The sequence below is a fragment of the Tinamus guttatus genome, unplaced genomic scaffold, assembly GCF_059628265.1.
Source record: "Tinamus guttatus ecotype Peru unplaced genomic scaffold, ASM5962826v1 Tinamus_guttatus_pri_ptg000079l, whole genome shotgun sequence".
NCBI lineage: Eukaryota > Metazoa > Chordata > Aves > Tinamiformes > Tinamidae > Tinamus > Tinamus guttatus.
The window spans coordinates 457,564-478,941 of NW_028288613.1; the positions used below are offsets into that span (position 1 = coordinate 457,564).

General features: G+C 54.3%; 1 protein-coding gene across 1 annotated transcript in view; it reads left to right on the plus strand.

The window, feature by feature from the left end:
* The window catches only part of STK32C (serine/threonine kinase 32C), a 75,624-nt gene that overhangs the window by 26,794 nt on the left and 27,452 nt on the right, over positions 1–21,378 (plus strand). Inside the window, exon 2 of the mRNA XM_088520025.1 lies at positions 18,138–18,193. Within this exon, the coding sequence (XP_088376151.1) occupies positions 18,138–18,193 (56 nt within the window). The remainder of the gene's footprint in view (positions 1–18,137; positions 18,194–21,378) is intronic.

The following is a 21,378-nucleotide window of genomic DNA, read 5'->3' on the forward strand; positions in this document are numbered from 1 at the left end:
ACAGTCGCTTTTTCCTGGATGCAGCGGACTTTTCAATTTGCTCCTATAATACATGGTAATTAGATCCCCTTGCTGACATGTGTGTAGAATAGGGAAGGCTACGCATTGGCTGAAAAAAATCTGCTAGTTACATGGAGAAAATGTAAGGAGAGGGCAAGGGGTTTCTGGGGACGCTTTTAAGTGGGCATGTTTCTCTCAAGGAACTTTTAAAGTAAGCTCCAAAGGGAGGAAAATGATGATCAGAGTAGGAAGTCTTTGCTAAGTCATGCTGTGACTGGTAGGTAGTGCTTCTCGAGAACAGCCCCAGAGAATGCTCTGGAAAGAGCTCATTCGTGTTTCTATCTATTGTTCCATTTAAAGATGGTTCTCTTACCAGAGGGCTGTGCTTAAGCGGAAAGGCAGGAAGGTGCCGTCTCCATGCGCACTGCACAGAGGACGGATCGCATCCCCCTTTCAATCCCCGGTGTCCCGGGGGAGCGTTTACAGGGCACCAGTGGAGCCTTACGGCTCTCTGTACGGATGACTCCTCCTCACCCAGAACTGGTTTGCTGCTGTGTTGTGGAGTGTAGGTAGAAGCAGAGATCATCCATGCCTAGATACATGCTAGAAAATGAATCAGGGTCTTTCTAGTGTTCTCCAATTATTGATATGAAATGTACGAGTAAAAAAGACCTCTCATAAAACTGTGTAGTCTGTAAGCAGCAAGGGCTGCCTCGCACAGCGGTGCTGGCACCGCTGCTCCTGCCGCTGCTTGGGGCATGGCGAGGCCCAGGACGGTCCCTGCTCTCTGGAGCATCAGTCACAGTCACTGCCTTTCTGGCCTCGTGCACAAAGCTGCAGGGTAGCTCATCTGCTTTATTAAAAGCTCGCTTTGCTTTGCAATGGAAGTAATTAGTTTTTTTTTTCCTCACAAGTAAAATTGCAGAGCTCTCTTTACTGTGGTTTGTTGCATCACTTCTGAGAAGATGCAGATATCCAGTGGCAGACAGGGAGATTTCCTCACATCCTGGAAATGGTCTAGCCTTAGGACACCAGTATTTGTTTGTCTGAAAAGCCCTGCTGAATGTTGTGCTCTTGTCTTTTCTATAAGGTGTGAAATGTAGTCAACATCCTTACTTTAGCAAGTGCTACCTTCACGTTAATATCACATCTACACTAGGCAGTAACGTGTTTCACACAATTCCTAACCATCAGGAGCTTCCTCGTTTTCCAGTGCAGCCCAGTATTCCTGGGCACGCGGGCCTGGCCGGAGCGGCTGCGGGGCCTCGCGCTGTGTTTGGTTTAGTGAGCGGGTGTGAATACCCAGCCCTGCGGAGCAGCGCTCCATCGCGACGGATCCACACCAAGGCTTCCAAGAAAAAGATGCTCTTCCGTGGCCTGAGGCCTGTCTTTGTCTTCTCCTCGTCAGCGAGCGCCTGAGCTCTGCTCTGGGGCCTCGCGTGTTTCAGCGCCGCCAGCGTGAGCGCGTTTGGGCTCTGCAGCGACGCGTCCTCGGGGCAGTGGGCAGGAAAGGGGCTCAGCAAGCGACGAGTTTGAGTGGCTCTCTCTGCAGTAATGGTGCAGACAGCAGTGACACTTACTGTGACAGCAGATTCTGGAGGAACGGTGCAGTTACGCACCTCAGACTACAGCATCGTCGTTATTTCCAAATTCTCTTGCTGATGACAGAGAGTGGAAAGGATCTTACATGAATGATCAGTCATTTCTATTTCCAGCAGGACTTGAAGACCAGTTGTTGCTGTATTTGAGTGGGAAAAAAGAAAAGCAAACCAATAAGCAAAAAAATAAAATGAAAAAAAAGAGAGGAAAATACTGAAGGTAAGGGGCAGGGGAAGATGAGAGGGGTCAGTTTAATGTCAGGCTCTGGCCTGAGGTATATTTTCCTTTCTGTGTATGATTTTGTTGTCACCTGCTATCTTGATGGATTTCACATGATATCAGTTCCTGTTTTGATGAACTACAATACTAGAGACCGTATGTTTTCTGGAAAAGGAAGACACTGAAATTTTCTCAGAATTCATTGTTTTTTGCAGGCTTAAATCACAGTCTGAGTAATACCTAGAGAGACTAACCCAGAAGTCTTGCAGTCAGTGCGTTAATAATACTGGAGAAATAGTTAAGGACCAGTTGCTCATTGTGGGGTTTTACTTTTGGCCCTGCAGATGCCCAAACCAGGAGGACTCCCAGGGCTTGTGCTTTGAAGGTAGGGGCTGGTTAATAGTGGGTCTCCTTCCCTCGATTGATAGCAAAACCGGTTTTGTGGAGTGCCAAATTTTGAAAACAAATAATTTTCTGTTGGCAAAAGTGCTAGGAGCGAGGTCATCTGCTGGGAGGAGAGTGAGGGTTGCTGGTGGAGGGATCGGCTGCCCGTTACACACCCCAGCGGGAAGCACAGGCCCGCGGGCCGGGTCTGCTAGGAAGGGAGGACTGCAGGTTTCCCTCTGGCAAACACAGTCCTTGTTCTGCCTCTGTCACTGCTGACCTGCAGCGAGGAACCTGGAGAAGAACGTGGCTTGCTATGTCCATGGGTGATGCTTTTGGAAGTGCTGAGCTGCCTTCTCCATAGCTTTTCAGGCATCGGCTTCCACTAGGCTTGCTGTCGCTTACAGAAGGAAAAACCTGGCACGGGACTGGGGCCGGGCCCTGGCCTGGCCCCTCATGAGGCCTCGCAGAGCAGGTGGGCAGCGAAGCCTTGGCAGTTCAGACGTGTTGGCCGCTTTGAAGAACGACGCTCTGAAGGCTTTTCTGGTATTGCAGTTCTGGTATTGCAGTAGATTTTTTTTTTTCTATCTGACAAGTGAAATAGTACTAAAATAACAGTAATGATCAGAGCACACAAAGATATTATTAAATATGCTGATCTAATAAAAGAAATAGAGAAAAGTGTTTGTGATACAGCAAGTATTTGCATGAGTATTGCTGAATGTTGTCACTTCCTTTACAACTGATAGAAGCAAAGCCTGAGTTTGGATTCACCCCGTTAATCAGCAGTGTAGAGATACAGGTGTAATGTTTTCAGGAACTGCTCCCTGCAGACCCTCATGACATGCAGTCAGTTCCTCAGAAAGCAGGATTTCCAAGCACGCGTTTCCAAACAGGCGTTTCTGGGAGCATAACCGTGCAGTCCGGTGTTGTAGGGAATAGCTGACCTCGGTGGCTAGACAGGGTTTGCACGCAGAGGAGCACTGTGGAGGAAGGCGGTCGCAGCGAGGCCGGTCGGCAGCCCAGCGCTTTCTCTCGCCTCCCACCCGGGTCCCGTGCGTTGGGTCCTGCTGTGCGGGTGGTGTTTGCAGCAATGCCCTCTAAACGCGCTGGTGTGGGGTGAAAGCACCCGCGAGGAGCAGGGAGAGAGAAAAGAGCTGGTGGGAGCGCTGAATCCCCAGCGCCCCGGGAGGGAGCTGCCGAGGAGCGCGCGGCCGGAGCGGGGCACGGCCCGGGCTGCCCTCATCCCCGCGCACCCGGCGGTGCCGAGGCTCCTCTCCGAGCTGCCGTCCCTGCCCGCGGGGAGTCCTCCCTCGGCGCGTCGGGGCTCGCTCGGCCCGGGGGAGCCAGCGGGGCCGCCAGCCCTCGCGCGTGCCCAGCGCGTGCGCCCCGGTCCTTGTGCTCGGAGCTGCCGCGGTGCCGGCGGTGGTGGGGCTGGTGCTCTGCACCGCGGGGCAGTCACGGAGAGGGGGCCGAGGGGGCAGCTCCGCGTGCCCTGCGAGGGGCGGTGCAGGTGGCAGGAATTGCTCTGAGGTGCTGCCTTTTCATCCTTCCCTGGCTGACTTCTGCCCCTCTAGGTGACACCGGGAGCCCGGAGGACATGGCCGGGCCATGTGCGCCCAGCGCACCGTCCTGGGGCTCAGCCAGCGCGAGATGCGCTTTGGCCAGCAGCTAACACCTACCGTGACTGACAGCGTGCCCTTGCTCACCCGCCAACGGAGTCACACGCGGGGGAATTTGTTGTTTATGCTTCTTTGTCTGTAACTAAATTATCCATTTCATAGCATAGAAGCAAATTTTTGGTTTGGTTCCTAGTCTGATCCTCCTCGAACTGGAGTCAAGGTGAAGCAATCTGAAAGCATCCACGGGAAACCAACGTTCAGAGTTTATCTTCTGAGATACTCTCCTTTTTCCCAGCAAACATCAGTGAGCTATTGCAGGTTCGCAGAGATGAGCTGTCTGTGCAGTGTGAGCTACACAGTATGAGTTCTGGAACATTTTGTTTTTGGTTTAGGCAACATGGAGAAAGTTGAGCTCAACCCTCCAGGAGGCCTAATTAGCTCCACCAGCGTTCGTACTCTCAAATCATTAAAAGTGAGTTGTTAGGCTTAGCTGAGGAAGGGCGAATATCAAATGCCACCTGACTGGAAATAACTGCGCGTAAAGCAAGAGGAGCTGGTCCTGCTGCGAGTTAGAACTGGTGCCGGTTCCACGTGCACGCTGCATTTCTCCATAGATGCACCCTGGAATTGGTGGGAGGTGCGGTAGCTGCTGGCTGTTGAGCGGGGCAGGTGGTTTGTGCTGCAGGCTGGCTCGAGCCGTGAGCACCAGTGTGGCGAGCGCTCCTCCATTGCCACCCGCTGCAGCAGAGCCGTGAGCACCAGCGTGGCGAGCGCTCCTCCGTTGCCACCCGCTGCAGCAGAGCCGTGAGCACCAGCGTGGCGAGCGCTCCTCCATTGCCACCCGCTGCAGCAGCCGCATCCTGCGGGAATTCCTCTGCTGCGTGTGGCAATACAGGGTTTGTTCCCTGCTTAACATCTCCCTGCCCCTGCCCTTGTAAGCACAGTTCAGCTGGACCTTAGACTTCCCAAATCATTAATGAACCTCTTCTAGTTGCTTGTAGCTCTTGGTCTTGATCCTGCACTTGGTCATCCATTCCCATGATGGCAAGTTCACGATCTCTTGCTTGGCACTTTCATCAGTCGCTGTTTCCCCCCAGCTGCAGTGAGTTTCGTGCCGGTTAGTGTGATAGGATCATGCTGGTCTGATTTCCATGAGCTTCAATGTTTGGAGGTGCCACCTCCAGCTGTAGAAAGCACTGAAGGAGCAAAGAGCTTGAACGAGACAGGGCTCAGCAGGGAAGTATTGTCATGGACCCAGTGCAGGGCAGCCCAGGCGCACGGTGCCTGCCAGCTTGCAGGGCAAGCCCGTGGCAGATCGCATTTAACTTGGAAATGTGTGAAAGCTGCAAATTAAATTAGACCAGCAACACTTTTTTTTTTTTTAATGCAATGTTGAAGCCTTTTGTTTTGGAAGCATGCACATAGCACCCCCATCGCTAGGAGATTGCTCTTCGCATTCTGCTGGGATACCGGGCAAACAGGGGCCAAGCACTCTGGTGGCCGAGTGCGGTTGATTGGGAATACAGACTCCAGCTGTATTGGGAAGACCGAGGCTGTTGCGTGGTGCAACAGCATGGAGAATGCAGGCTGGGCGGATTTGTGCTTCCTCACGCGGAGCAGGGTTTGGACGTGGCGTGCGTGGGGAAGCAAAGCGGGGGAAGCTACGGGAATTCTCCCAGGGACAGAGAGGACCCGTTTGCGCGAGTCGCTCAGCGGGCGGCTCTGGGCGATGGGAGTCTCTCTTCGGAGCAGTGAGTAACCGGGCAGCGTCAGAGCGCTCCGCACGGCGAGCGGGGGCTCGGGAGGCTCCTGCTAAAGGAAGGATCAGGTTTGGGCTGGTGCTGGTGCCCAGGACAGAGGTGAACTGAGGATACGAGGATCTCAGCAGCTCGCAGAGTCGGGCCCTCAGCGGCAGCTTTGCTGCTCTTCCGTGTTTGCTTAAATTGTGCATTGAAATACCTAAAGATTCACAGCCCCCATGTACTGTCCAAACCACGGGGAGAGCTAAGTTCATGAGGATAAGCGTACTTCATTTCTCAGATAAAACAGGCTTTTTATTTATTTATTACATTGCAAGTTCAAGGTGCTAAATGAAACTAGTGCTGCAGTGTGAATTTGAGAAATTCCGTGCAGGTTGCATTGTGCAGCACTGAGAGGCAGTTAGTGCCGTGACAGCTGTGCCAGGGACGGCGGCGCGCGCTGCGCTGACCCCGCGGCCGTGCGTTACGGACAGCGGCGCGCGCGGCTCCGCGGTGCCGGCTCCGCTGCACCGAGCGCGGCCGGCTCTCCGTGCCAAGCTCTTCCCACATGACTGCGTTACTGGCAGTAATTATTTTTAAAGTCTTCTTTATTAACAGAATCCTAGAAAAACTTTCTTGTGATATCCAGGTCAAATATCCCAGTGTTCAGGTCTCTACATCGATTTAGAGCCCACATCAATTTGATGGGCGGCACAACATCGGCATATGTGCTTTTTTTTTGAATTTCTCTGGAATCACAATGTGTGAAAAGTTCTTATTGCAGCAGAAATGCAGAAGGATGCACTGAGCACCACAGGCGATCCCGCGTTTTCCTGAACAGACGGAGGTGCAAGGCGGCCTCGGGAAGCACCGCTCCACAGCAGGGCTTGAGCTGCTGCTTTCTGCCCAGCTGTGGTCGCACAAGTTTCACTGCAAGCCCTGCTGGAATCTGTACGGTTTCAGAGTTGATTGGGTATTGATCTGCTCACACATCTTGCATCTTATACAGCTTTCAGTGTGCAGCTCGGATTTTTTCACAAGTCCAAAGAATGCCACAATATCCATTTCTTATGAGCAGACACCATAATGGAGCATCGGTTCCTGCAGTGATGTTGGTGAGGTCGCGCGCTGCGGTGTCACCCGACCTTCGACAGGACGTGGCAGTTGTGCCCAGCGCGGCAGAGCCGTCCGGGCCGCTCGGGGGCTTGGCTGGCACGTCCCACGCGGGTGACCCTGCTCCGCGTGCCCGGGGCCTGCGCTCGCGCGTCAGCCAGGGACACGGCCCTGCGGGGCTGGGACAGGGACACGGCCCTGCCGGGGCTGCACGGGGACAGGGCCATGCAGGGCTGGGACAGGGACACGGCCCTGCCGGGGCTGCGTGGGGACAGGGCCCTGCCGGGGCTGCGTGGGGACTCGGCCCTGCCAGGCTGGGACAGGGACACGGCCCTGCCGGGGCTGCGTGGGGACAGGGCCCTGCCGGGGCTGCGTGGGGACTCGGCCCTGCGGGGCTGGGACAGGGACACGGCCCTGCGGGGCTGAGACAGGGACAGGGCCCTGCCGGGGCTGCGTGGGGACTCGGCCCTGCGGGGCTGGGACAGGGGGCCAGGAGCAGAGCGCTGCGGCTGCGCAGAGGTATCGGTGCCTGGGTCCTGAGAAAATATTTTTTATAACCGATTATGATACTTGTTCAATAGTTAGAATTAATTGCTGATTTCTGAAGTAGGAAACACGTCTTTTGCAATATTTTTGTGGCTCATCTTCATTTACTTTGAGAAGTGGGTCCGTGGTTATGATTTTCTGCCTTTGCAGAAAAAGTATGGAGTGAAATGGAGGAAGTTGGAAGAAGGCGGATGAATTCAGGGCTGGTGATATCTCAGAGTACATGGAGAAAAGCAGTTTGAAGTATCTTATTTTTCATCTTTTGCAGCCTTTTCTTCTGTGAAAATGCGCTGCTTGATATTCCTTCCATACTGGAGCAAATGGGACTAATACAGGAATATTTTCCTTGAGATAACCAAGCTGCAAATGTCTAACACTGCTGGCGGGGGGACAGCCAATCCCAGATCAAGTTTTCCTGACTGTCTCTCCTATCTCCCAGCAGCCTGAGAACTGGAGAGATACCAGCTTTGAGAAGCTTTCATTTTTATTGAGTGATTGATTGATTGAGGAAAGTTGGCCTGATTTCATAAACCTTGCTCAATTGCTGGTGTTTTCTTCTTTCATGGGCTGGGATCATTGGCCTCTAGTGTAGCCTCCGTGGATGGAAATGACAGGAAAATCTCGCAATAGCCTCATTACTTGGGTATTTGTGATATTCTGAGTGGTCCAGAGTCTTTTGGAATGCTTTATTTGACCTAACTAGCTAAAGAAACAGACTCTCACCATTAGGCTTCCAAACAGATGTTCCTAGGAGAGGTCTGACTTGGGAGCAGACACAGAATCTGGAAGTATCTGCAGAGCAGAATCGCTAAATTAACTCATTTAGGGGTTTTCTTTTTGCATCTCTGTTACGCATCCCTCTCAAATCGAAGGCATGTCGAACAAATAAAAGCTGGCTGTGTATGTTGGTCGTACGCAGAGATACATGGGCTCAGTTTTAAGACTCAGCCTCCCGGGAGGCTGGGCATGCGGCCCCATGGAGAGCGAAACAGAAAAACTGATCCAACATCAAAGGAATTCATAATTAGATTACTTAATTAGACTTTTAAAAAGCGTTTCTTTCTGCATATCTTTTAGTCTAATTTTGGAGACTGTTCTTGAAGTCCCGACTTGGTTGCAAGCCAACCCCCTTCCTCTGCTGCCCTCACCCCCTGCTCGCTGGCCCGTGGCACGAGCCCCGCTGGGCTTGGGCTTAATCCGAGGGTGTTTGCCCTCCTCTCCGAAAACGCGGGGCTCCGGAGCTGACGTGGAGCAGTAAGTTTCCTTATGGAAACAGCGTATTTCTTCACTGACTGCGTTTTATTTCTGATTACTAAACGTTTCAGGCTCCTCTTACGGGAAGATCTTTATTTAAACTGGCATTGCTCAGCAAACCTTGCCACTGCAGAGCCAAAACATATGGCACATCCATAAAAAATGAAACGCTTTTGCACGTTTCAGGTGAACTGACAAAACCCAAACTTTTATGTTTTCCTCAGCGAAATAGATCAGCAGCTTTAAATTTTTAAATTGAAGAAATATCAAAGTTACCCCAACCTCTTGTTTGCAACCAAGTTTTCCCTCCGTCAAACCAGGTTTGGTGGAACCGCGTCCCTGGGCTGTGGCGCGAAGGGCAGAGCTGCGCGGGGCCGGGACGCGGGGCCGGGACGCGGGGCCGGGACACGGGGCCGGGACACGGGGCTGGGACGTGGGGCTGGGACGCGGGGCCGGGACACGGGGCCGGGACACGGGGCTGGGACGTGGGGCCGGGACGCGGGGCCGGGACACGGGGCCGGGACACGGGGCTGGGACGTGGGGCCGGGACACGGGGCCGGGACGCGGGATTGGGACACGGGGCTGGGACGCAGGGCTGGGACGTGGGGCCACCGTTCCAGCCCCTGCTGCAGCCGCCCCTGCTCCGGCCGCTCCTGGCGCTGGGGCCTGGCACAAGCGCGGGGTAAATCGTCCCGGCCGGAGCCAGTGCGGCTTGCTCAGGGCTGTGAGAATTGTGCTGGGGAGGGCACAGGTTGCAGCTTCACCAGCATTTCAGAGGATTTGTGAAAATGCCTCTGCCCGTGCCCTGAGCCTGGTTTTTCATCAAGCAGAAAAATCAAAACTTCTGTTTGAATCAAACATTTTATTTTGTTTATTTAATCTTTTTTACCCTTTGAAAATAATCAGAAAAGGTTTTATTAGATGGAAAGGCATTCTCATATTCAATTTTGAAAGCACTGCAATGAAACAGAAGTTTTCTTGCTTCCTTAGACACCGTAAAATTTAATTGAAACGGAAAAGATGAATTATATGTTTCAGTATAGGCAAATCTATGATTTTTATTGAAATGAATTTGTCCAAAACTATTAATTTAGCTTTACTAAGGAATATGTTCATAGCTTCTTCTTTCTGTTCTTATTAGGCTTTTTATTAGCTGCAGCCTGGCATTAAACACAATACAGCCTAAATAATTTATAGGGCACCTAAGGTCATCCATTTATCATTTATAACATATGTTGCAAAAACGTTAAGTAACATTTAGCAGATGTTTATTGCTAATGTTATATTACTATAAACGTGTGCTATAAAGATGTTATTCTTTTTTGGTAAATCACATTCGGTTACTTGAAATAAAATTTCCTAAACTGTCGAAGCAAAATAAAATGAAAGGCTGAAGTACAAGTGCAATCTGTCAGCTTGGAAAGACACCGAGGTTGATTCTGTATTTAATTAATCTGATCTTCTAATGCAGAATGCCAGGCATTCAAGGTACTCAAGAATCTCCTTATACATTTTAATGGTAGTTTTCCCGCTCTGAATCTTGCTCATTAGAGTCTGGGTGTGCGGCTTTGCTACCCCGCCAGCAGCTCCTGCATTCAGCAGGATCCCGTTGCGCGGTACCCGCGACGCTCCACACGCCGGCCCCGCAGGGCTGCCCATGCTGCGGTACGTGCAACGCTCCGCGCGCCGGCTCGTGCCGCGGTACTCGCGACACTCCATGCGCCGGCTCGTGCCGCGGTACCTGCGATGCTCCATGCGCCGGCTCGTGCCGCGGTACCCGCCACGCTCCATGCACCGGCTTGTGCCGCGGTACCCGCCACGCTCCATGCGCCGGCTCGTGCCGCGGTACCCGCGACGCTCCATGCACCGGCTCCGCTCTCTCTGCAGGCTGCGTGGTGCTGTGCTGGGCCCTGGTTTCTGCCCGATCAGGACCCATTCCATATGTTGGCCCGGACAAGGCAGAGCGAAGCTGCCCGCGCAGAGAGGCCGGAGCAGGATGGCAGCTCAGGGCTGTCAGAGCGGCGGCCGGGCTGCCCGCTGTGAGAAGGTGCCCGCGCACGAAGGGTTGCTTGCTTCTTTTTTCCCCCGTGCAGCTGGAAAAAAAAATGGAACTTTTAGTTATAATAGAGCTGTCCCCAAATTAAATGGTTCAAATAACCTTCCTGATCCTCTTGTTCTATTCTGGGATAAAGAGCGGGGAGAGAAAGAAATAATTGCTCGTGCACGAGGGGAGAAACGCGGTTATGCTGCAGAGCCCCAGCCAGCAGCAGCGTGTGGGCAAGTGTGTCGGGGAGTTGCAGCCCGGCCTTCTTTGGTGCCCTCTGCCCCATTTTCCACGTTTAGCCTCTGCGGTAGCTCGCGCTGAGTCAGCAGCGCCCGCGGTGCCGTCGCCGTTGCTGTGGATGGGTGCCCGGGGCAGAGCCTCGCGCTCCCCGTGCTCTGAGCCCCGCAGCCGGCAGTCCCGCCAGGATAGACACGTGATACCCTGCGAGGCGCTGGCCGGACACGATCGCAGGGCTTTGTGCAGGTTGGAACGCTTCATGGTGGAGTGTTTGCTGCAGGCCGCCCGCGGTGCCCGTCAAGTGCTCCCGGGACAGGACAGCGGGTGTGAGAGCTCCCGTGGAGCAGTGACGCTCCCACGCCTGCTCCCGTCCAGCGGTGACCATCCTGTGCCTGCTCCCATCCACCAGTGACTGTCCCGTGCCTGCTCCCATCCAGCAGTGACGCTCCCGTGCCTGTTCCCGTCTAGCAGTGACCATCCCGTGCCTGCTCCCGTCCAGCAGTGACGCTCCCGTGCCTGCTCCCGTCTAGCAGTGACCGTCCCGTGCCTGCTCCCGTCCAGCAGTGACGCTCCCACGCCTGCTCCCATCCAGCAGTGACCGTCCCGTGCCTGCTCCCGTCCAGCAGTGACCATTCCGTGCCCACTCCCGACGTGTCCTGCCAGCACTGAGGCTGTGGCCGCGCTGGGTTGAGCTCCGTGGGGCCCGTCGGGACGGACATCTGGGACACGGCAGCGGAGGGGCAGCTTCGGGACACAGGAGTCTTCCAAGCCGCGTTGTCTCAGCTGGGGCTGCACTGCTGAATCTCCTGCTCTCCTACACACGGGAAAAGCTGCGGCGCTTTCACCTCCCGGGTGTGCTCTGTGCAAGACCGGGGTGTACCGCAGCACGCGCAGACACGAGTCCTCCCGCTCCCAGCGCTGCGGCCGCGCTGAGCTGGCTCCGCTGTGCATGGAGAGGCGGGGAGCCTCGGGCTTTGGTTTCTGGGGACGGTGCAGATCATCCTTGGGGCAGTGCTGCCTTCCTGGTCACCCCGAGGCCTCCAGCGCTTCTGGCACCTGCGCCGCGGTGCTGCGCGTGCCCTGCGCTGCGCCGGGGCCAGGACGGGGTGGATGCGCCCGGCTCCGCGGCAGCAGCGGCCCTGGGGCCGGCCGTGCCGATTGCTCGCGGCGGCGCCGTGCACTGCACAGCCGCAGCTACGGAGTGTTTCCCCTTCGCTGTGTGCTGAGAGCGAACAATTACCGCCTGCTTTACGGTAATAATAATCATCATTAAGAATAATAACTCCATCTGTGGATTTTAAGTAGTGTATTTAACATAAGGACGAATGCCTACTTTCAGCGGTGCACAATGGAGAAAATAACACTTTAGATGCAAGCTATAGAAATGTACCTAAATAACATTTACCAAGCATCACATGGTCATCCAAACGTTATGCCAGTCTAGAGAAAAAACCTCCAAAATAATTAGAATCCTACCTCAGGAAATGGCCTCCTTGTCCTCTTGAGCGGATCAATCTTGGTAATAACACAGGAAGGCCTCCAAACGTTAGAATTTGAAAGTAATAAGCGAGGCAGTGCAGAACAAAACCCCCAGAAGATGCAGAGGAACGGGCTGTTAGGCAGCGCGGGCTGCGAGCGCCCTGGGTGCAAAGCCGCCCGCGCGGGGACAAAGCTTCCCCTGGAGCCCGGCAAGGCCTGTGCCGGCGGCCGCATGGCAGAGCCCGGCCGGGCCGCGGCCGGAGGGGACCCCGGGCACGGTCACTCCCAGCCCGGCTCCGCAGGGTCCCCTGGAGCAGCTCGTGCACCAGGACTGTGGCCAGTCGCTCTGGGGCTCTGCAGGGATGGAGGCTCCACAGCCTCCCTCGACAGCCCGCTCCTGTGTCCTGTCACCTTCACAGCAGGGAGGTGTTTCTTGTGCTCAGAGCGCTCCCTGGGTGTCAGTTGTACCCGTTGTCTCTCTCCTGTGGCTGGGCACCACTGAGCAGAGTCCGGCCCATCAGCTATGGTCCCTTCAGCCACCTGTACACTGGCAAGGTCCCCGCGAGCTGGCTCTTCTGCAGGCTGCACAGCCCCAGCTCTCCCAGGCTCTTCTCCTTTGAGACGTGCTCCAGGGGGTCCCTTGGTCACCTCTGTGCTCCTCCCCTGGGCTCCTTCCACGGGGTCCATGTCTGTCTTGTTCTGGGGAGCCAGACCTGGACCAGCACCTGCCACGTGGCCTCCCCATGCTGAGCACAGGGGAAGGGTCATCTGCCGCTCTGCTCGACACAGGGAGGCCACCTTGACCCCTCTCGTTCACGTGGCTGCCAGGATGAACCCTTGGGTGATGTTTGTGTTGTCCCCTCTATCGCTTCAGTGCTGCTGGTTACCCAGGTTGTGCTCATGCCCTCGGCCGTCCGCTTGTGCGAGTTTGTCCTTTGGGAGGGCCAGGCGTGCTCCTGTGGTGGGCACCGCTGCCCCCGCTCGCTGCGCCCCTGGGCCGTCCGCTGGAGGCTCTTCCTCCCCGAGATTTGCAGAGGGAGGCCCACCATGAAATGGCCTTTTACCACAATGAGAGAGTTTGACAGTGAGGCGGCACCGTGCCGGACACACAGGAGCTCTCAGGAACACCATGTTTTGGTGTTGGTTGGTTGGTTTTGGTGGTGGTTTGGGCCCTGGCCCCGGGGCGTTAGCAACGTGTTCTGCGCAGGCCGCGGGGAGGGAGCGCGCAGGCCGCTGCACCGCGCTGCCAACGCTGCCGACGCCACCGCAGCGCCCGTGGAGGGGACCCGCGGGGAGGGAGCGCACAGGCCGCTGCACCGCGCTGCCAACGCTGCCAACGCCGCCAACGCCGCCGCAGCGCCCGCGGAGGGGACCCGCAGGGAGGGAGCGTGCAGGCCGCTGCATCGCGCTGCCAACGCCGCCGCAGCGCCCGCGGAGGGGACCCGCGGGGAGGGAGCGCGCAGGCCGCTGCACCGCGCTGCCAACGCTGCCAACGCTGCCAACGCCGCCGCAGCGCCCGCGGAGGGGACCCGCGGGGAGGGAGCGCGCAGGCCGCTGCACCGCGCTGCCAACGCTGCCAACGCTGCCAACGCCGCCGCAGCGCCCGCGGAGGGGACCCGCGGGGAGGGAGCGCGCAGGCCGCTGCACCGCGCTGCCAACGCTGCCAACGCCGCCGCAGCGCCCGCGGAGGGGACCCGCGGGGAGGGAGCGCGCAGGCCGCTGCACCGCGCTGCCAACGCTGCCAACGCCGCCGCAGTGCCCGCGGAGGGGACCCGCGGGGAGGGAGCGCTCAGGCCGCTGCACCGCGCTGCCAACGCCACCGCAGTGCCCGCGGAGGGGACCCGCGGGGAGGGAGCGCTCAGGCCGCTGCACCGCGCTGCCAACGCTACCAACGCTGCCAACGCCACCGCAGCGCCCGCGGAGGGGACCCGCGGGGAGGGAGCGCGCAGGCCGCTGCACCGCGCTGCACCGCGCTGCCAACGCCGCCGCAGCGCCCGCGGAGGGGACCCGCGGGGAGGGAGCGCGCAGGCCGCTGCATCGCGCTGCCAACGCTGCTGACGCTGCCAACGCCGCCGCAGCGCCGCGGAGGGGACCCGCCGCCCCGGCGCGGAGCCTCCCGGCCGCGCAGCCCGTGTGGCAGCGCGTGCAGCCCGCGGGTGCCTCCGTACTGGGGTACGGCCACCGCCAACCCCGCTAGTGCTCCCTGTCTGCACCCGCAGAGCTCCACCGCCTGTTGGCGAGCAGCCAGGGTGCCCCTTTGGGATGTTTTGACAAAGTAACAGAGGTTTTGGAACATAAGTAACGTGTGTAAAGCATACGTTGAGAAGAGAAAAGGTATTTTGTTCTTCACGGGGTTCACCAGGCCTTCCTGAGGTTGTTGATGAAGCAGCAGATGAATGTAAGACACTGGCACTAATTTGGAGTGGTTTCCAGCACATGGAAGCAACATTTTTTTGCTAATTAGAAATGGATTTTGGCCAATGCAAATATTATCCTACCTATTATCAATAACCCCATCTTCCTAGGACGACGTAGCAGTTGGTTTGTGTAGTACATTTTATTCCTGAAAGCATCATAGAAGTTCATTTTTAATCACACAATAACTGACTGTTTTTACATGATTTCAGAGCTACTTGTTAATAGTATGTTTGAATCCTTCATGCCTGCGGGGGCTCATTTATAGCCCTGGGCCTGCATTATGCCTTTAATTTCCTTTGTTCTCTCCCAGCACTCGCCGCACTCCCGGGCCGCTAATGCTCACTTGAGCTTCCCGTCAGTCACGCTATACTGTATTTCCATTTTTCTCACCATGTAATCTTCTCCACGGATACGAGCAGGCAGAGCGGATCAGCGTGAGTGCTGGGGCGCGAGGGCTCTGCTCAAGTTCTGCTTGAACTCTGCTCAGGTTCTGCTCGGGTTCTGCTTGGGTTCTCTTTGGGCTCTGCTCGGGCTGTGTTTGGGCTCTGCTCAGGTTCTGTTCGGGCTCTGCTCGGGCTCTCCTCGGGCTCTCCTCGGGCTCTCCCGGCGGCACAAAGCAGGGCGGCGCTTCCCTGCGCGCGGAGCCAGCCCTGCCTTGCAGCCCGGGGAAGGGGCCACGGCGCAGACGCGCTCCGCGCTCCGCTCTGGGGAGGATGGCGCCGCTGGTCCCGCTTGGTGCTTTGCCCTCCCATCTTCATCAGATGCTTCCAAATTTTTCCCCATCCAAGTCACTTTTACCTCCTCTCAAATCTCTGATCCCACTTTAGGTTTTCCTTGATCTTTCTACTTCATTCAGATTCATTTTCCAATTTGAAAGCTTTTAGCACCAAATCCTTCCTATGTCTCCTGCTGTCCTTCCTATTTCTCTCTCCTGCTATTTTTAGCAGATTCACCACTTTCTTTGGGAATTTTCTGTGGGTTTTCATTGCAGTGTGATCTACATTATTCCTGTAGGATCCTAAACCCAGCTGCCCGGTCTGTCTGATAGCCTTGCTCAACTTCTCATTGCCCTTAAATATTTTCTGCCTTCCAACATGTGTTAATCCTGCCTTGGTGTCTTTCCGTTGTCCTTGGATTTCCAGGACCGTTTTCATCCCGTTGCAGCGCCCCGCTGCTCTCCTGCCGGCTCCTGCAGCCTCCCTGGAGCCCAGCCGTCTTCTCTCTCCGTCTGTCCGGGGGATCACGGCTTTGCGAAGGCCCTAGGTCTGCTCTTTTCTCATTAAAACAGATGAATTGATGACTTCTAAATCTAAACTGTAGCTCTTGTTTTTCTGCTACCTGGAAGTCTGGGCATTTTGTGGCAGCAAAGCTGCGGTTGTTGTGGTGGCCTTGCAGTAACGTCCCTGCATCCGTCACGGCGACGCTGGCTTCCAGCGCGAGGCTGCACGAACGACAGCTGGGAAAGGCCATCGATTAACCAGCATGCGGAAATGCAGGGGTGGAAGGAGAAACCTGGCCATGCCAACCTGGCCTTAAAAACTTCCTATTGTAAGGGCTGGAAAGAATTTCTTTGCTCTCTAATGTTGTACAGAGTTGTTCTTAGAGCTCAAAGTTATACTGGCATCCTTATTTTCATTCATGAAGCTGAAAAAACTTGCAGATAAATAAAGAATGATAAAGAGATTCACTTGATCTTTAAAATTTGATTTTAGTTTTCAGTCTTTCCCAGATTTGAGGATGTTGGGTGCTGTAGCTGTTGTTTTGGTTTTATTGGGCATTAATACCCGGCATTGAGGTGGGAATGTCACTGCATGTCCATTATATATCTGAAGTTTTATTATACTTTTGTATTGCCATATTCTGGCTGATTTGTAGTTAGATACAGAATAGACAGGAACAAAACCAGAATGTTGGCAGGGTTAGGATGGTGAAGAGACAAAACCCGGCGCGCTGCGGTGCAGCGTGTTCCTCCTTCGCGTGGACGTCGCTGGCAGCGCTCTGCGCTCCCTTGGCCGGTTCGGCGCGGGCGGGAAGCTCCTGCCGAGGGGCCGGAGCCGCTGTGGCGCTGCGGAGCGCGGGGGGCAGCGCCGGCCCCCGCGGTGCTGCCGGCAGCCGCAGCGAGAGCCACGTCCCGGCCGCCCCTCGGAGCGCAGCGCGGGGCGCTGCTCCGGGCAGGGAGGGCTGCGCTGATAGTCGGGGTCTGCGCGGGCTCCTGGGGAGGTGGCGGCGCTTGTGGAAGTTCAGGTGTACGGTGCGCAAAAAGTAATACGCTGCTCCGGAGATTTTTTTCTCTGAAATGTTGAAATCTGCTCCTTTTTATAACTGAGATTGCTTACTAATTCCTAAAAGAAATAATGGAGCTGAGAAGAAAGCTGGTGCTTGTTCATTTAACATCTTCTGAACTTCCGCGCAGCAGAACTGTGGGTTTAATTCATTGAAAGTGACATCTCTGTGGATTGGTTCAAGGGCCTGGTGAATATTCATATCTGCATTTCTTCCGTGACTGCAGACTAGAGCATGCTTTCCAGATCCTTTGTAGTCATGGATACATTAAGACAGCATTTTTTTTCTTTGTTTTCTCAGTGACAGCGCTGTTTTACCCAGGATTTCCAGCACTGCAGTAAAGCCCCGAAGTGGTGCTAGGAGCTCCCGGACCAGGAGCGTTTGCAGGGGGTCCCACCGCCAAGGCAGCTCGGGGCTCCGCTCTGCTCCTCGTGGCAGGGTTTCCCTGTGGGTTTTTCCTCAGGGCAGAAGGTGCCTTCCCGGGTGCTGCAGACCCGGGGTGGAAACGGCGCTTTGCAGGACGGGGTGGCACCGCGTCCGTTCCCAGGGGCTGTTGCGATGGTGCCTGGGTATCATCTGTGAGGCAGCCAAGCGATACGGCATGGGGTTATCTCGCTGCTGGTATAAAGAGACCTGCCAGGGCTTTTTAATGTATTTGAGGCGGCTGTTGCAGGGGCTGGGTGGCTGCAGCAGGTTGGCAGAAACGCCTCGTTTGCTGCGGTGCTGCTCGGGGCAGTAGCTGTCGTGCCACGTCTGCGCTGCCCGGCCCTGTCACTGCTGCTCGCTGCGGCTCAGAGCGCGGCCCTGGAGCAGACGGGTGCAGATGGGTGCGCGTGCCGAGGGGAGAAGTCAGCGCCAGCCGCGAAGGTGTCTTTGCTAGCGCCAACGGTGGCGCGAGGGGCTGCCGCGTGGCACAGTGCCAGCGCGGGGACGGCGCCGGGCGCTCCCGGACACCCTCGCTTTGCTGGTGGAGCTGCTCGGATTGCTCGCTTGTGTGCGGGGTTGCTGGGAAGCTCCGTCATATCCTAACAGCTCCTGTTCGGTCTTGCCTAGCGCTAAAGCACCCGTTTCGCGGTACGTGCGGGACTCAGCCGCCACCAGAACCCGAACAGCGCTCGTCGCGCGGCTCCCTGCATCCTCTCGAGGTACGAGGTCTCTGTAGCACAACATTTACACATTTGTTTTTTCTTTGTCTTGTAGTGAACTTTGACCACTTCCAGATCCTCCGGGCAATTGGGAAGGGAAGCTTTGGCAAGGTAGGCTTGGACATTTAGTTCTGAGTTTGCTTGTATGTTCTGCCAGCTGTAAGCCAGTATGTGCTTTATTTTAACAGTAATGGTGCTGAAATATGTAATTTTGTTGTCATATGATGGCTGCTGAGTAAACACGGGCAAAATGGACTCAGGAAAACCCTTTACTGCCACTTGGCGTTGCTGTAATTCTTGGTATGGTGGTGAAGTGGCTTCATCCTCAACTGCCCAGGTGGTTGTGAGTGTTGCATGGCAAAAGTGCGCACTTTGCCACATGAAATAGGCTTCCCTATGCAAAATAGGGTTTCCTATTTCCTCAGGGGGTATATTGTTGTGTACAAATGGGTGCATTGTTAACCCCAGCACAGCAAGCCGCAAAAGTGCTGGAAGTTGTTCTGGGTGATGATGGAGCTGGGACAATGTGGTTGAGAACATCCTCTGCAGCCCCAGGCTCTTCTCCCACTGAGAAATGTGTTGGTTTTGATTTTTTGCCAAGTAGTGTGTGGGAGAAAGTGGGAGATATCCAAGAAGATGGATAGCTCTGGAAATTAATTACTGGTTCATTTGCTAGTTCGTATTCCTTTCTCATCCTTTTTTTACTGAATTCCTTGCTCTGTTCCTGTCTAAACAACTATTTGTTGCCTTTCTCATGATATTTGGGCTTCACTGTTCATTTGCACTGCAAACCCAAAGCTCCGTGTCTGTGTGTGTGTGAGTGCCTGGCCTGGGAGCCTTGGAGTAAGGACATGCCCCTTCTCTCTCGAACCGCCTCAGTTTCATGGCACTGATACTCTCCGGATTTCTTCCATCACCTGCATTTTACTATGTCCTGTGAGCAGCTTCCCTCGGCCTCGCTGAGATCTCCGCAGCCCCTGCACAGGAGCAGTGCCCGTGGTTGCCATTCAGGAAAATCGTTGGATTTGGTCACCAGTCTGTTGGGGTGGGCTTTGTGCAGAGCTGAATGTCAGAATGGGGCAGAGAAATGGGGCTGGGAAATGGTGCAAGATGCCAACTGTCCTGCAAAACAGCACAGGCTGCTTTAGAGGTTGGCGCAGGCACCTTCCCAACCCCACACGGTCCCGAGAGGAACCGGGCCGCGGTGCCGCCAGCCCGTCCTGCGGCCGACCCAAACCCTGCCCAGGAGCAGCAGCCGACGCAGCTTCAAGCTCAGGTGGGAGGACTCGTCCTTCCAAATGCAGCCTTCCCAGGGCAGGAGAGCGCTCCTGCTGTGGGGCAGCACCCGGTGCCGGAAGATTGATTAATTCTGGTTAAAATGTGAAAAGGAAAAAAAACCTTTGTTCTAGGACAGGACTGTTTTGGCTTGAAGAGAGCTGCTTCTCACGGCTGCTTCCTTTCCTACCCGTTTATGTTCAAAATGGGCAAGTCCAGCAGGCCTCTGAATTGTACATACAATTACACAAAATGCTGGAGAGATTCATCATCTTCCTGGATAATTATATCACCATCCTGAATTTCCTTTAATATGGAGAGAAGCAATTTTACATTTACAAAATCTTCTACAACTGACATTTAATTATAGAAAATGAGGAACTACCTACCTGAAAGCTATTATTTGAAATCTGTGAGTAGTTTAGCTGTTTTGGTTCATTTTAGTACTACGGGCCCATATTCAGGAAGGTTTTTAGGAGCTGCTGCACTACCTATTCCAAGATTGGAGTGTGAGCCCTCAGAGTGCTGCTCTGTGACTTGTGCAATCTGTAAAGCTATGGAATCTAGTAGTCCAGTGACCTGGTAGGCAAGGGAATATCCGTGCGACTGTGGACAAGGTATTTTGCTTTCCCAGTTTTCTGTTTCTGCGCTCACTTTTGTTTACCTCTCAAGACAGGCCATGTACGGCCTTCATTGCAGAAACTCTGCAAAATAGGCAAAATGCAATCCAGAAATGTACTTATTCCCCCTAAAGATGGATTTAATTGTCTTTAAGATGCTATTTTGATCATGTTTAAGATACTATTAATCAAATGAAGGTCATGCTTAATGCCATGTTTATTCAGATTAGCTTACATGTAGTTTTTTTCATGTAGATATTAGAAATAATATTATTTGACTTTAAGGATTTTAATAAGAACATTAAGTTCTTATGTAGCACAGACTAATTTCTCATGGAACAGATTAAGTTAGGCTCTTGGCTAATGAGCAGTAGCAATGAAATGATTTTCAGAATTTGAGGTAAGTTATGAGGCAGTGCTATGATGGGAACCAGCTCACGTTTCTATTCCGCTTCATGCGAGAGAGAGATCATGAGGCTTCTGAAAACCTCGGTGGGCACTGGCTGCATGGGAGGTGTCTCAACATCTCCCTTTTTTACAATTGACCTTTCCTGGCTCCATCTTGCCGGTTCGGGCTGGTAGACAGAATGTCAAATTATTCTTCCCCATTTCCCCTCTATATTATTATATTCCCCCCTTGTCTTTATGTGAGCTATCACACTGAATTAGCCTTCTTCTATGTTTTTTGTTCCAAGAAATAAAGAATTTGCTGTGGTTATGGGGAAATTATCTTTTATTATTTTCATTTTACTGCTGAGAAATGAAAACATATTGTAAGTTCTTCAGCACAAATTTATGTCTTTGTCTGCTGTTGGAAATACGAGATTAAATCAGCAGATCCAGGCAGGTCAGAGGAGCAATGTGAAATGAAATTTTCTGAAGAGAACAGATGCATCCTCGGACCTGCAGGCCATTTGCAGACAGTCTGCATGGGGATTTGGGGGCTTTTACTTCCTTTTTTCAAAGTGTGATTAATTTGCAGTGTTCTCGTGAAAAGGTTTAATAGACACTGCCTGATAGTAAGAAGGGGTTTTATAGTAGAGAGGCTCCATGGCGAGAGTATGGAGCAGATGGGTTAGGAATCAGCAGACAGATTGGCTCTGTATCGCAGCGAGCTGTCCGCGCCGGAGCGGGGGATCAGTCCCTGGAGCGCGGAGGGGAGAGCCCGGCCGTGCCGGTGCTGCGCTGCGGTGACCCGCGGGCGCTCGGGAAGGGCCCTGGGGACGCGGCGCGGGGACGGCGGGGAGCGGTGTGGTGTGCGCTTCCTAACTGCGCCTGAACTGACCGGTACCAGGAACAGTTAATGAAGATTCATAAAGCAGCCAAGTTGCAGGGATGAAAAATAAGTTTATTATTTTATTAAGAATATTGTATTTAAAATTGTGTTTCTGTTCTGCCCTG